We start from the raw sequence: 13,345 nt of genomic DNA on the forward strand, positions 1-13,345 counted from the left end.
TAATTCATCTACATATAGGCGAACTGATCATCATCTGTATGTGGCCGATAGAGTTGTGGCAGCTTCTAGTCCCCCATGGAGACTATTGAAGCATGCCAAAAGTAAAAAAAAAAAGGGTTTTAAAAATATAAAAAAATTAAAATGTTCAAATCACCCCCTTTCGCCCGTTAAAATAAAACTGTAAAAAAAATCAAACATACACATAATTGGTATCGCCGAGTTCAGAGTCGCCCAATCCATCAATATGATAAAGGATTAACCTGATCGATAAACTGCATAGCGAGAAAAAAGTCAAAACGCCAGAATTACATTTTTTTGGTCACTGCGACATTGCATTAAAATGCAATAATGGGTGATCAAAATATCGTATCTGCACCAAAATGGTATCGTTAAAAACGTCAGCTCAGCATGCAAAAAATAAGCCCTCACCCAGCCCCAGATCACGAAAAACTACGGGTATCGGAAAATGGCTCAATTTTTATTTTTTTCTTTAACAAAGTTTTGAATTTGTTTTAACCACTTAGGTAAAAAAAAGAACCTAGACATGTTTGGTGTTTATGAATTCGTATTGACCTGGAGAATCAGAATGGCAGGTCAGTTTTAGCATTTATTGAACCTAGTGAAAAAGCCAAACAAAAAAAAATCTATTCTGGGATTGCATTTTTTTGTAATTTCACCGCACTTGGAATTTTTTTCCCATTTTTTAGTACACGTCATGGTAAAACCAATGGTGTCATTCAAAATTAAAACTCATCCTGCAAAATATAAGCCCTCATGTGGCCATATTGAATGAAAAATAAAAAAGGTTATGGCTCTGGGAAAAAGGGGAACCAAAAACGAAAATGCAAAATACCTCTGGTCATGAAGGGGTTAAAAAACATTTATAATGTCCCTGTGTCCTCTGCTAATGAGGGCTTTGAGTAGTGGATGGGGCCTTAGTTGCTCCAGACAAGACAGCCCTCTTTCCAGGTTATCACACCTCTGTGGGCGTGATAGCATAACTTGCAGAAGTGGGCCTCATCAACAGCTGATGCAAATCTAGTGCATGTGTGGCGCTCATTGCGGCAGCAACACTGCACCTGGCTACAGTGACGCATTTATGCTGCTGGAATGAGCGGCGCGCATTCACTAGATTTACATGAACTGGCGATGACGCTGACTGCTGCAAAATATGTTATCATGCTTAAAGGAGCGTGATAGAATGGAAAGAGGGTAGACTAGACTGATGACACTAACGCCCCATCGACTACTCAAAGCCCTCATTAGCATAGGAAACAGAGACATTATTATTATTATTTATTTTTATAGCGCCATTTATTCCATGGTGCTTGACATGTGATGAGGGATATACATAATAAAAACAAGTACAATAATCTTAAACAATACAAGTCATGACTGGTACAGGAGGAGAGAGGACCCTGCCCGCGAGGGCTCACAATCTACATTATAAAGGCTTACGTTATACAGGGCTGGTTAGGTATGGAGTTTAATCATACATACTGTAGGGTTGGAGGGCATGGGGGACCTGATATACTCCATTTAAAAGGTTTTGTATACTTAAAACTGTACACTTCTTCGAATGATGGAGAAATTACTGCTTAAAGGATATTGTGATTCCACAATATGTGCAAACTGCAAGACTAAATATAACAGGTGGAAAACATCTAGCTTATTGGCTTTAAGTCATATCTTACCTTGATTATAATATTCACAATCATAAGCTGAAAAACATAAGGAAATAATATATGTAATATACAACAACCACATAAACATTATAAAATGCAATTGCTTTGAAAGAATCTTCTTGGTGTTTAATGACCATTTCTATTGGAACAATCGGGGTTCGTTAGAGTAGAAATATTGTTATGGTTTTTCTTAGCACTTTATAACTCACCGAATAATGTAAGAATGGCTTTGGCTGGATTTTATGTCTCAGATACAGTAGATTTCCTTATAATTCCAGTACAAAAGATAGCAATAGCAGTAGTATATTCAATGTACAATATATTTAATTTCATGATTTCACTTTGTGTAAACATATCACATTGGAAAGTTTTTATCTTTTCTTCCTGAAGCTAGTTGGTATTAAACCAATTATAAAGCAACCAGCCAGCAAGTTACTTAGTTGTTAAAGTAAACTTCTGTAGTGACATTTTTGCATACTGACACCTAACATCCAATTGTTTCTTATGCTCTCTGCATTTACAAATAATATGATATTAACTATATTGGAGATTAAAGCATCCAGTAAAGTAAAAGTAAGCCTTAGCATATGGGTATTATTCATCTAGCAACATCTAGTATAAGAACTCAAAATATGGGATTGTGACCTACACACAGAGTTGTAACTTGAATCTTCTGGGCCTAATGCAAAACCTGTTTCTGGGCTATCATACGCCATTTAATACTGCTATATTCTGACTTGGCTGATGAGCTCTTAGACCCACTAAGGCACCAAGCAGTGCCAGATTAATAATAGGCATAGTAGGCACTGACCTATAGGTCTCGTTTTTTTTTGGAGTCCCTGCACTACAGATAAAACATTATATTGATTTGATATTGAAAGAAGTTTCCAATCGCATGCCAGTCCAGCTGGCTGACATTGAAGGTCAGCTGGAGCAAGGGAGGTCAACTGTGAACATGACAGCAAGCAATTATTGGGGTGATCTCTTAAGGTGAGATCTTAGTGATTGCATGCCCCTGACCTGATAAATATGAGCCAAGTGCATGCATAAAAGAAAGACGACGGACGCAGGGTCAGATGTGCGCTCCTCTCTCGGCAAGAGCTGGTCCAGAACTGAACTTTATTAGTATAAACAAAAGATCATGTAGCAGACAGGAAGATGGCGCTGCACAGCTTCTGAGCAGCCATCATGTCAGTCTGTAATAGGTCCATGGTAGGTCTGTTCCATATATGGTCTTCAGTGTATCCACCTCACATTCCAAGAATTCCAGGACTTAGTTCCAGGATGTAGACGCCATCTTGCCACACCACATATATTTCTAGTTTATGTAAGGTTAATAATTGATTTCATTAGCCATTCTCTCCTTCACACAATAATGAAAAATATTTTGGCTATTTTGGGGTATATTCGACAATTCACGAGTAGTAGATGAGGGTGTGTATTCGATCAGGCGTGGTAACTGTACTATTGGCGAGAACGGGGAGTGGTGTAGATGTATGTAGCCATGAGTTCTCGCTGACTCTAGATCATAATAGAAATTCATGTGTACAAGGTTCGGGAACTCAGACAAGTAATACATAGACCCACACCTGAGATGGAAGTTAGTTAATTACCTTTCTTGGGTTATAATGAAGTTTAATTGACTTAATTTTTGTTTTGTTTAATAAAATGTAATCGGTATATTACAATTCTTGTTAGTGAACTTAAAAACGTATTAGGAAATAATTTGCTGAAAGGGTCTCAAGATTTTGACTGCATAGGGGCCTGCACAGGGTTTAATCCAGCATTGATGTTAGGATCTCATTCTAACTGCATACTTTGCTCCCATATAGTTACATTAATACCTTATAGGTTCAAAACAATCACATCTATATATTTGGCAGAAAACAGCTTAACAAATGGCTAAAATTGTATGATACAATTAAGTCATGGATGCCATTCAATATATGTTAACTATGTTAAGATTAAGAGTTGATAATATTACTCAGTTCACAATGAGCATCCTCCCTATATTTAATGAAGAAGTATACTTTCAGCAACAAGATTTACTAGTACTTGTCCTTGCATTGCCTTTTTTTGGTTACTTACGGCACATATTTGGTGATCTCCAGTGCACAGCTACTCCTTGTTGACAACATTTATGAGCATATGCGGCTATACTGGTGCACAGACATTCACAGTCTCCTCCGAGGTTACAATTGCATGTGTCTGTATGGCAGTTCTTAACAAATGATGTTACATCGATCTTTAAAAAAATACAGAACGTCTAAATCATAATTCTGTTAGAATAAGGAATTGTCAATTCAGCAATTCTAATATATATATAATAGGTACATATCATTTGTCACCGCTACATCGGTTTAGTAACAATGAGTTATGAAATTATTGCCATCTAATGTTTTCCTTCCAGTGGTGCAATTTCTGACACAGATTTGTTTATTTTGTGAATGCCTGATCAGAATAAAATGATATAAGTGAGGTTTTCCTCATTGGTATATTGGTCATTTTATAGTGGATTATATTCAGTAACAGGATGGTGGTTTTATTCAGATACTATGTGGAGATAATATGTTGCATAGGTGTGGCAGTATTTCTCCCTTTTATTAGAGATGAAATACTTTTTTTTAACTCAAATAGGTTTTTATTAAGTATAAAATTTCAATAAAACATTTGACATCGATACATGTATTTTCGAATTTTCCCCAACAATAACCACCCCTTACTAACCCCTCCCCCCTTCCCAATTAGACAGCTCACGCTATTCTCTTAGCATGTCTTGTGTTATGAACAGGTAATTCAGAACCACAATGGACCTTGAAGTTCAGAGCACACAAAGTGACCTGACAATTACCAAAAACATAGGACGAGCTCTGAGACGTGGGAACTCTGCTGACCGCAATCCCTAATCCTATCCAACCACACTAGAGGTAGCCGTGGAGCGCTCCTGAGTCCTGACCAGTCCTATGCGCCTCGAGCACAGCCTGAGAAACTAGCTAGCCCTAAGAAAGAAAAATAAGCCTAGCTTGCCTCAGAGAAATACCCCAAAGGAAAAGGCAGCCCCCCACATATAATGACTGTGAGTTGAGATGAAAATTACAAACGCAGAGATGAAATAGATTTAGCAAAGTGAGGCCCAACTTACTGAACAGACCGAAGATAGGAAAGATTGCTTTGCGGTCAACACAAAACCCTACAAACAACCACGCAGAGGGGGCAAAAAGACCCTCCGCACCGACTAACGGTACGGAGGTGCTCCCTCTGCGTCCCAGAGCTTCCAGCAAGCAAGAAAAACCAATATAGCAAGCTGGACAGAAAAAATAGCAAACAAAAATAACATAAGCAAAACTTAGCTTATGCAGGAAAGACAGGCCACAGGAACGATCCAGGAGAAAGCAAGACCAATACTAGAACATTGACTGGAGGCCAGGATCAAAGCACTAGGTGGAGTTAAATAGAGCAGCATCTAACGACTTAACCTCATCACCTGAGGAAGGAAACTCAGAAGCCGCAGTACCACTCTCATCCACCAAAGGACGCTCATAGACAGAACCAGCCGAAGTACCACTCACGACCACAGGAGGGAGCTTGGCCACAGAATTCACAACAGTCTTGTAACAGTATATACGTTAGCATTATATCGTGTCTTCCATTATGAACATATAGACCATTATTTCATAGGAAAAAACTCCCCAAGCCTATCATCCCTTAACCTCCTCCTAACCCAATTCCAGCCAAGGCATCCACAATTTGTCATACAAGACCATTTTCCCTCTCTTCTCATACACTCCCTTTTCCAGGGCAATATCCTGCCCCACATATTTAATGTATTCTCCCCTCTGTTACCCAATTTCTTGCTATGACCTTCCCAGCCATGTATAGTAATCTAGCGATTGCTATTTTCAACTGGTTATCCACAATTATCTCCTCTACATATCCCAACAACAGAGATTAAATACTTGATATGTCCTTGTCCTCTGACATTCACTTAATTCAAACCACTATGGACAGTAGATGTGTAGGATCCATCTGTATTTCACAGTCGTCACTTCACTATAACAGGTATTTGCATTTACAGTAGCTGTAGCATGGGCCCTAGGCACCCTAATCCGACAATGGGTTCTATGTGGAAGCATTGGGGTCATAATAACCATGTGGAGACACAGTGAGGCCTTATAACTATGTGGTGGTAGAATGAGGATACTATTACTATGTATAGGATAATAAGCAAGAAACCACAGAAAACTATGGAACATCATGTTAATATACAGTGTAATAGACGTAACCCATAGTATATTGCAGGACGTGCACGGACACACTGAAGTCCATAAAGAGAACACCACAAATACAAATCAGTGTATAAATGTCCAGAAGCTGACAACAGTATCAATGCAAAAATTTATTAATCATACAAAAAAAGATCCAAAGACAGCACACATAGTAAAAGAGTAACGGACACTCCCACAGATAAAAACCGGCGGAGAAGAAGCATGTAAACAATCCAAGGAGACAATAATTGTTTATAAAGGAGCGTAGACAGTACCCATCTTGCACAGTGGCCGTGTCTCAGATAACATACCTAATAGTGTAACAGGTTCACATGCGTATTCCCGCCCTCCCCTCCCCATACTATGTATAGGCACAGAGAGGGTCACTATTATTAAATGGGGACACAATTATTACTGTGTGACACACAAGTTAGCATTACTACTGCATGGAGGCAGAAAGGGAAAATTACAGTATTACTGAGTTTAGGCATAGAGAAAGTGTTATTACTGTGTGGCGGCATGGAGTTGGTATTATTACTATGTGGAAGCACAAAGGGGTCATTATTGCTATATGGAGACACAGAGGGTTAATTATTCCTATATGATGGAGCTATTATTACTCTGTGGAGGCACAGAATGGGCATTATTACTACGTTGAGGCACAGAAGGGCATTACTAGGTAGGGTCACAGAGAGGGGCCACTATTACTGCATTGTACATAAATGGGGCAGTAATACTTTTCAGGGCACAAAAGAAGGTACTACTACTGTGTAGGTACTATAAATGGTTACAGCCATTTGGAGTTTGTATAAAGATGAAGAAAAGGGAAAAGGATTCTGAAAAAGCAATGAGCTAAAGATGTCTGTATTTTACATTCTAATGGGAGAAGATGCGTGAAGAAGAAGTCATCGTGGCGGTCTAGGACAATTGGAAAAATATGGGAATGTGATCAAGAAGACATCAATTGTGAATTACTGGATTAACTGTAATCGCTTATAAATTTTGCAGTGCACCAGAGTAGAAAGGTTATCTACCACTATGAGGTCACTCTAAGGTACAGTGTTTTTGTTAATGATCAGTACAGTGGTATTATTCAGTCACTGCTGTGTATGTGTCACGATTCCTCGGCTCAGAGTGTCTGTGGCTCAGTGATGGACAGCTCTGTCATCTTATCCTGTGCTGAGGCATGCTAACCTGTCGGTGCTTCGATTGGATTGACAGCTCAGTTGACCTATGTGAGACTGGGAGGTGCAGAGATTTCTCCAGGTGCTCCCTGTTCTTAGTAAATGCCCTACTATGTAGGTGAACTGTCTGGCCCAGATCACTGCCAGTCGGAAGCTTATGCTCTCTGATGTGTGTTTGCCTGATTCCTGTGCTTTGAGTTCTGATCTACTGCTGTCTGACCTTTGGACCATATTCAGACTATCTAGAGTACCTGTTTGTTATTGAGTCATTTCTTATCCACTATTTTTCTGGTATTCTGACCCTGGACTGTGATCTGACGTACTCCTTTGTCTTTTCCCTTTGCTTAATATGTGCTCACTTGGTACTTACCTCAGAACGTCTGACTTCTCTGCCTCATAGCCTATCCGTGAGTTGTGACTAGCATCACATTTTGACTGGTCAAATACTTTTTTTCCCCCACACCAATGGATCAATTTGTACACTCCGTTATCAAGTGGTGAATCTGACCCAGATGATTTGGGATCTGACCAGGAAACACCAAAGACTAGAATCGTCACAGTTTCATCTGCAGGGTCAGTTTTCTAGTACTATGGATGCTTCCCAACGCTATCTCCTATCGACTGTAGCAATGACTCCTGTACCATATGACGTGCAGTTGGTCATCCACAAACCAGTAGAAGCACTTCTTGACAATTTATTGGGGGAGAAGGATCAGTTTAGAGTATTCAGGGGTAGCAGCAAACTATTTTTTATCTCACAACCCCCGTCTTCAGGGGATGAGTCCCAGTGGGTGGGAATAATCATGTCCCTATTTCGAGGTGGTCCTCAGACTTGGGCATTCTCTTTGTCCCCACACGCCCCAAAATAGTCTTCTGTTTAAGCCTTTTTTTGATGCCTTAGGGATGATCTGTGAAGAACCTGACAGGGTCCAGGTTGCAGAAGCAAAGATCATGAACCTGACGCAGGGGGGACGCACCGCAGAGGACTATAGTTCAGACTTCTGGCAATGGTCCTCTGAGGTTCTGTGGAATGATGCAGCTCTCAGGTGTCAGTTTCACCATGGCCTTTTGGATACTCTTAAGGTACCGTCACACATAGCGACGCTGCAGCGATACCGACAACGATCCGGATCGCTGCAGCGTCGCTGTTTGGTCGCTGGAGAGCTGTCACACAGACAGCTCTCCAGCGACCAACGATCCCGAGGTCCCCGGTAACCAGGGTAAACATCGGGTAACTAAGCGCAGGGCCGCGCTTAGTAACCCGATGTTTACCCTGGTTACCATCCTAAAAAGTAAAAAAACAAACGCTACATACTTACCTACCGCTGTCTGTCCTCGGCGCTCTGCTTCTCTGGTCTGGCTGTGAGCGCCGGGCAGCCAGAAAGCAGAGCGGTGACGTCACCGCTCTGCTTTCCGGCTGACCGACGCTCACAGCCAGAGCAGGAGGAGAGCAGAGCACAGCGCTGGAGGACAGAGAGCGGTAGGTAAGTATGTAGTGTTTGTTTTTTTACTTTTAGGATGGTAACCAGGGTAAACATCGGGTTACTAAGCGCGGCCCTGCGCTTAGTTACCCGATGTTTACCCTGGTTACCAGCAAAGACATCGCTGAATCGGTGTCACACACGCCGATTCAGCGATGTCTACGGGGAGTCCAGCGACCAAATAAAGTTCTGGACTTTCTTCCCCGACCAGCGATCTCCCAGCAGGGGCCTGATCGCTGCTGCCTGTCACACTGGACGATATCGCTAGCGAGGACGCTGCAACGTCACGGATCGCTAGCGATATCGTCTAGTGTGACAGTACCTTTAAGGTTGCTCTGGCTCTGCATACTCCACCCTGTTCCCTGCGGGAGGCCATGACTCAGGCCATTCAAATGGATTGCAAATTTGAGAGAGATGTGATAAGTCACAGGGGGTTTCAGTCATCCTGCCCAAGTCTGTTCACTTGCCAGAGACGGAATCAATTGTGGTTGGAGCAGCCCGCTCTGAGGTCGTGGAGACGAGCTGTTACCGTGATCTCGGACTCTGCCTTTATTGTGGTCATGCTGGACATTTTCTCAAACACTGCTCGATACACCCTCAAGCCAGCAAGCCATTGGGAAATGTCTAAGACTGGTTGATATTCGGGGAGGTCACACAGACTTCCAGGTACTCTTTTACTCGTGGAACTTTGTTTTCAGTTCCTGTGGTTATCTGCTCTTGCTTTCATTGACTGTGGTTCTGCCGCCAAATTAATTGATTCTGGACTGGTTCTTAAATTAAGATTAGGGACAGTTAGATTGGATAGTCCCATTCAAATTGTCGCCACTGACAGGACACTGTTACTTCAGCACTTTGTCCACGGTGGAATTTACACTTAGAGTGGGAACTATTTACTCAGAGTCCATCTCCTGCTATGTGTTGGATAATTTACATGTTGGGCTGGTGTTGGGATTTTCATGGCTGCATACCCATAATCCTGCTATTAATTGAGTAGGAAAGGATATTGTTAAATGGAGTTCTCACTGTCATAAGAAATGTCTTAGGTCTGTACAAATAGGCTCAGCTATCTGGAGGATCTGCCGACATACCTGAAAGACTTACAAGATGTGCTCTCGGATAAATATGCAGAGATACTACCTCACCATTGTCCTTAAGATTGTGGTATAAATCTTTTACCTAATGCCAAATTGCCTAAAACTTGCCTCTATGATTTATTGCGGACTGAATGGACCACTATGAAATAATATGTAAATGAAAGTTTGCAAAAGGGTCATATCCATCCTTCCTCCTCGCCTGTAGCTACATGGTTCTTTTTTGTGAAAAAGAAAGATGGGATCTCTGCCTTTGTGTCAATTTCTGTCAACTAAACAAAATTATAGTTAAGACTACTAGTGATGAGCAAATATACTCGTTACTCGAGATTTCCCGAGCACGCTCGGGTGTCCTCCGAGTATTTGTAAGTGCTCGGAGATTTAGTTTTCCTTTACATTGCGTTGACAAGCTACCAGGTTTGTTTATGCAATAACTCAATTAATATCTTTACAAAGAATATCAGAGCATGTTTGCAAGGAGAAATTGTAAGTGTAATACATTTTGTTAACTGTGATAAACGTTTCAGCATCTAAAACAGTACTTTAAAAAGGATTTGGTACAATTGGTAAAATCAACTTAATGCTGTAAAATGAATGCCTAAAAACTCACCACGCTGCGACATGGAGAAAAGACATCACTGTAGAGAATAGAGCACTCCTTTTTTGCATAAGGAAATTTGCTTTGATGAACTTCACAGGGTCTCATTGTTTCATTAGAACTTTTACACTAAATAAAAAAAACATTCATTAAGCAATAAAAACATTGATAAATTTGGTGCAAATCAGTTCAGATGACCTGGCTCATAGACCATGTCAGTAATCTTTTGTCTGTGGAGGAGAGTCCTGAGAACTGCATCTTTGCTGACAGCATCTGCACCTCTTCATTTGATTAGCTGGCCTGGCGTGACATCACCTTTGTGACATACAGTACAGACCAACAGTTTGGACACACCTTCTCATATAAAGATTTTTCTGTATTTTCATGACTATGAAAATTGTACATTCACACTGAAGGTATCAAAACTATGAGTTAACACATGTGGAATTATATACTTAAAGGGACACTGTCACCTGAATTTGGAGGGAACAATCTTCAGCCATGGAGGCGGGGTTTTTGGGTGTTTGATTCACCCTTTCCTTACCCGCTGGCTGCATGCTGGTTGCAATATTGAATTGAAGTTCATTCTCTGTCCTCCATAGTACACGCCTGCGCAAGGCAAGATTGCCTTGTGCAGGCATGTACTACGGAGGACAGAGAATGAACTTCAATCCAATATTGCAGCCAGCATGCAGCCAGCGGGTAAGGAAAGGGTGAATCAAACACCCAAAAACCCCGCCTCCATGGCTGAAGATTGTTCCCTCCAAATTCAAGTGACAGTGTCCCTTTAACAAAAAAGTGTGAAACAACTGAAATTATGTCTTATATTCTAGGTTCTTTAAAGTAGCCACCTTTTGCTTTGATGACTGAAAGTACTTGGCTATTTTGCAACCCCCAAGGAAGTGAATAGAGGGAGGCACACATGTATGACCATATCTGCATTACATCAGCAAGAGATGAAGCCCTGTTTTTAAGATAGGTGAGGGTGTCAGAGATGGAACTTGCATCTATTAGACAATGCAAAAGTGGTAGAAAGGCAACCTGAGCTAATAAAACAAGTGGTGGAGTTCAGCATACATCAGAACCCTATTAAAAAAATGAAAGGGCAGATAACTTGAAAGTATGCCAATTATACATAGCAGTGTTCAAAATGAACCTGTCATTAATACTTCCAGAACAATAGGCAGCATAAATCAGAGCCTTGATATAGCATTGTATCAGACATGAAAACGCGTCGGGACTTCATCACCTGGCCAAGGGTCCTCTCATTCCTGCAGCTGGTAAGCGCTACCCCTGGATTGTGGTTACTTCGATTTTTTTACACTTTCTTATGGTGTTACTTGTCCATGGTGTTCACACTTGCTTGCCACGCATTTTTTGCACTGGCACTTTATACTCTTTTGGGATTTGTGCAATATGTTACAGCAGGAATCATGACCCTGGAATCTCTGCCTCTTTTTCTGGATTGTGTCATATTACTGCTTGTTATGTTTCTTTATATTTATGCATTGTCTAAATAAACTTTGGCTTTTATTATACACACCTGATTGCTCCTTTTCTCCTATTGTGCACATAAATCAGAGCCTGTCTGAATGATTGCTGCGGTGTTTCAAAATATCCATAGTTTGAAAAACAGGTTGGATACATAGGTAGACCTCTCAATCAACTGGTTCGTGGTGGGGAGAAATTGGTATTAGATATAAATCGGACTACTCAGGTCTCTCCTATAGTTCCTGGCAGGCTTTTCAAACCATGTGTTCTCTAAAAAAGAGTTTCAGAGTAAAATATAACTGACTACAATCAGGCTGCCAGGCCCTGATTCATGCATCCCGTGGTTCGGGCAGCATTAATCTAATGATAGGTTCCATTTGCATCAGAAGTGTTCAGCAGTATTTGTAAACCTACGCAAGGAATAGAGCATAAACAGAAAAAAAAGATCACAGAAAGATTTCCATGTCTTCCATGCCCTGGACCCACTAGGGATATGTGCACACTGTAAGTGATATCTGTAATTTACGTGTAACCCCTTCTCATGTACAGCACCATGGAATCAATGTTGCTATATAAATAATGATAATAATTTATATAATGTGATTTTCTGGATTTTATTTTTATATTCTATCTCTCAATGTTAAAATTAACCTACCCTTAAAATTATAGACTGTTCATGTCTTTGTCAGTGGGCAACCCTACAAAATCAGCAAGGGAGCAAATACTTATTTCCCCTACTGTATGTTCACAAATGATAAAACACACAATTATGGTGAGATTTTAAAAAAGACATGATGTTGGAGGATAACAGATGTTACAAAAAAACAATTAGCGTTAAACTACACCACACTACAGTGTGTTATATTAAGGCTGAATTCAGATGACCAAGTACAAACTGTACTTTCCAAACCATAGCTTGTTGATTATGGGTCAGGAGATGTGTGGCTGGTCCTGGAAATCATGGTCCAAACTCAAACTATGAAAGATGGATGCTTGAATTTAGCCTAACATGGCTATTGTCATACCTGTCCAATTGTCCAGCTGTCTCCAAACACCTGAGCGTTTCTCACTTCCATGTTATTTGATGTAGTTAGATCATTTGAAGTAAACTTGTCAAAATTTCCACATAGACCTGACAATTTTCCCTTAAAAAATATAACATTCCATAAAATTCTATGAATTTGAACAGATAACATGAAAAGTCATGAAGAAAATCCATTGTGTTTAAATTCCACATTCTTTTCAGCATGCCTGCTGTCATTGAAATCATTCTAATGAATGCCATACTTGACATGTACAATGTCTTCAGATAAGGCACCACTCTTTGAGGAGCTCAAAATTCTATTCATGTCTATATTCTTGATTAATATTTCTTAACTACACTAATACATTATGGCCCCAATTCATCAAGGCAATTTTGCCAGAATTTGTGGTATCATACCTTGCCCTGCCCCTGGTTCCACCCAATTTGGCAAAGCTAAGAGAAACTGGTATGAAAATGCCAAAAGTCACCAAATTTTTCCACAGAGTTGTACCAAAATTTTGCACCT

The 13,345-nt window shown here is 40.5% G+C and overlaps 1 protein-coding gene across 1 annotated transcript in view; it reads right to left on the reverse strand.

Moving 5' to 3' along the window:
• Positions 1-13,345, reverse strand: part of OTOGL (otogelin like) — a 316,314-nt gene that overhangs the window by 140,188 nt on the left and 162,781 nt on the right. Inside the window, exons 28-31 of the mRNA XM_069764433.1 lie at positions 12,821-12,940; positions 10,317-10,433; positions 3,774-3,930; positions 1,695-1,721 (exon numbers count right to left, since the gene is read on the reverse strand). Of these exons, the coding sequence (XP_069620534.1) occupies positions 1,695-1,721; positions 3,774-3,930; positions 10,317-10,433; positions 12,821-12,940 (421 nt within the window). The remainder of the gene's footprint in view (positions 1-1,694; positions 1,722-3,773; positions 3,931-10,316; positions 10,434-12,820; positions 12,941-13,345) is intronic.

The sequence above is a fragment of the Ranitomeya imitator genome, chromosome 4 (assembly GCF_032444005.1).
Source record: "Ranitomeya imitator isolate aRanImi1 chromosome 4, aRanImi1.pri, whole genome shotgun sequence".
Classification (NCBI taxonomy): domain Eukaryota; kingdom Metazoa; phylum Chordata; class Amphibia; order Anura; family Dendrobatidae; genus Ranitomeya; species Ranitomeya imitator.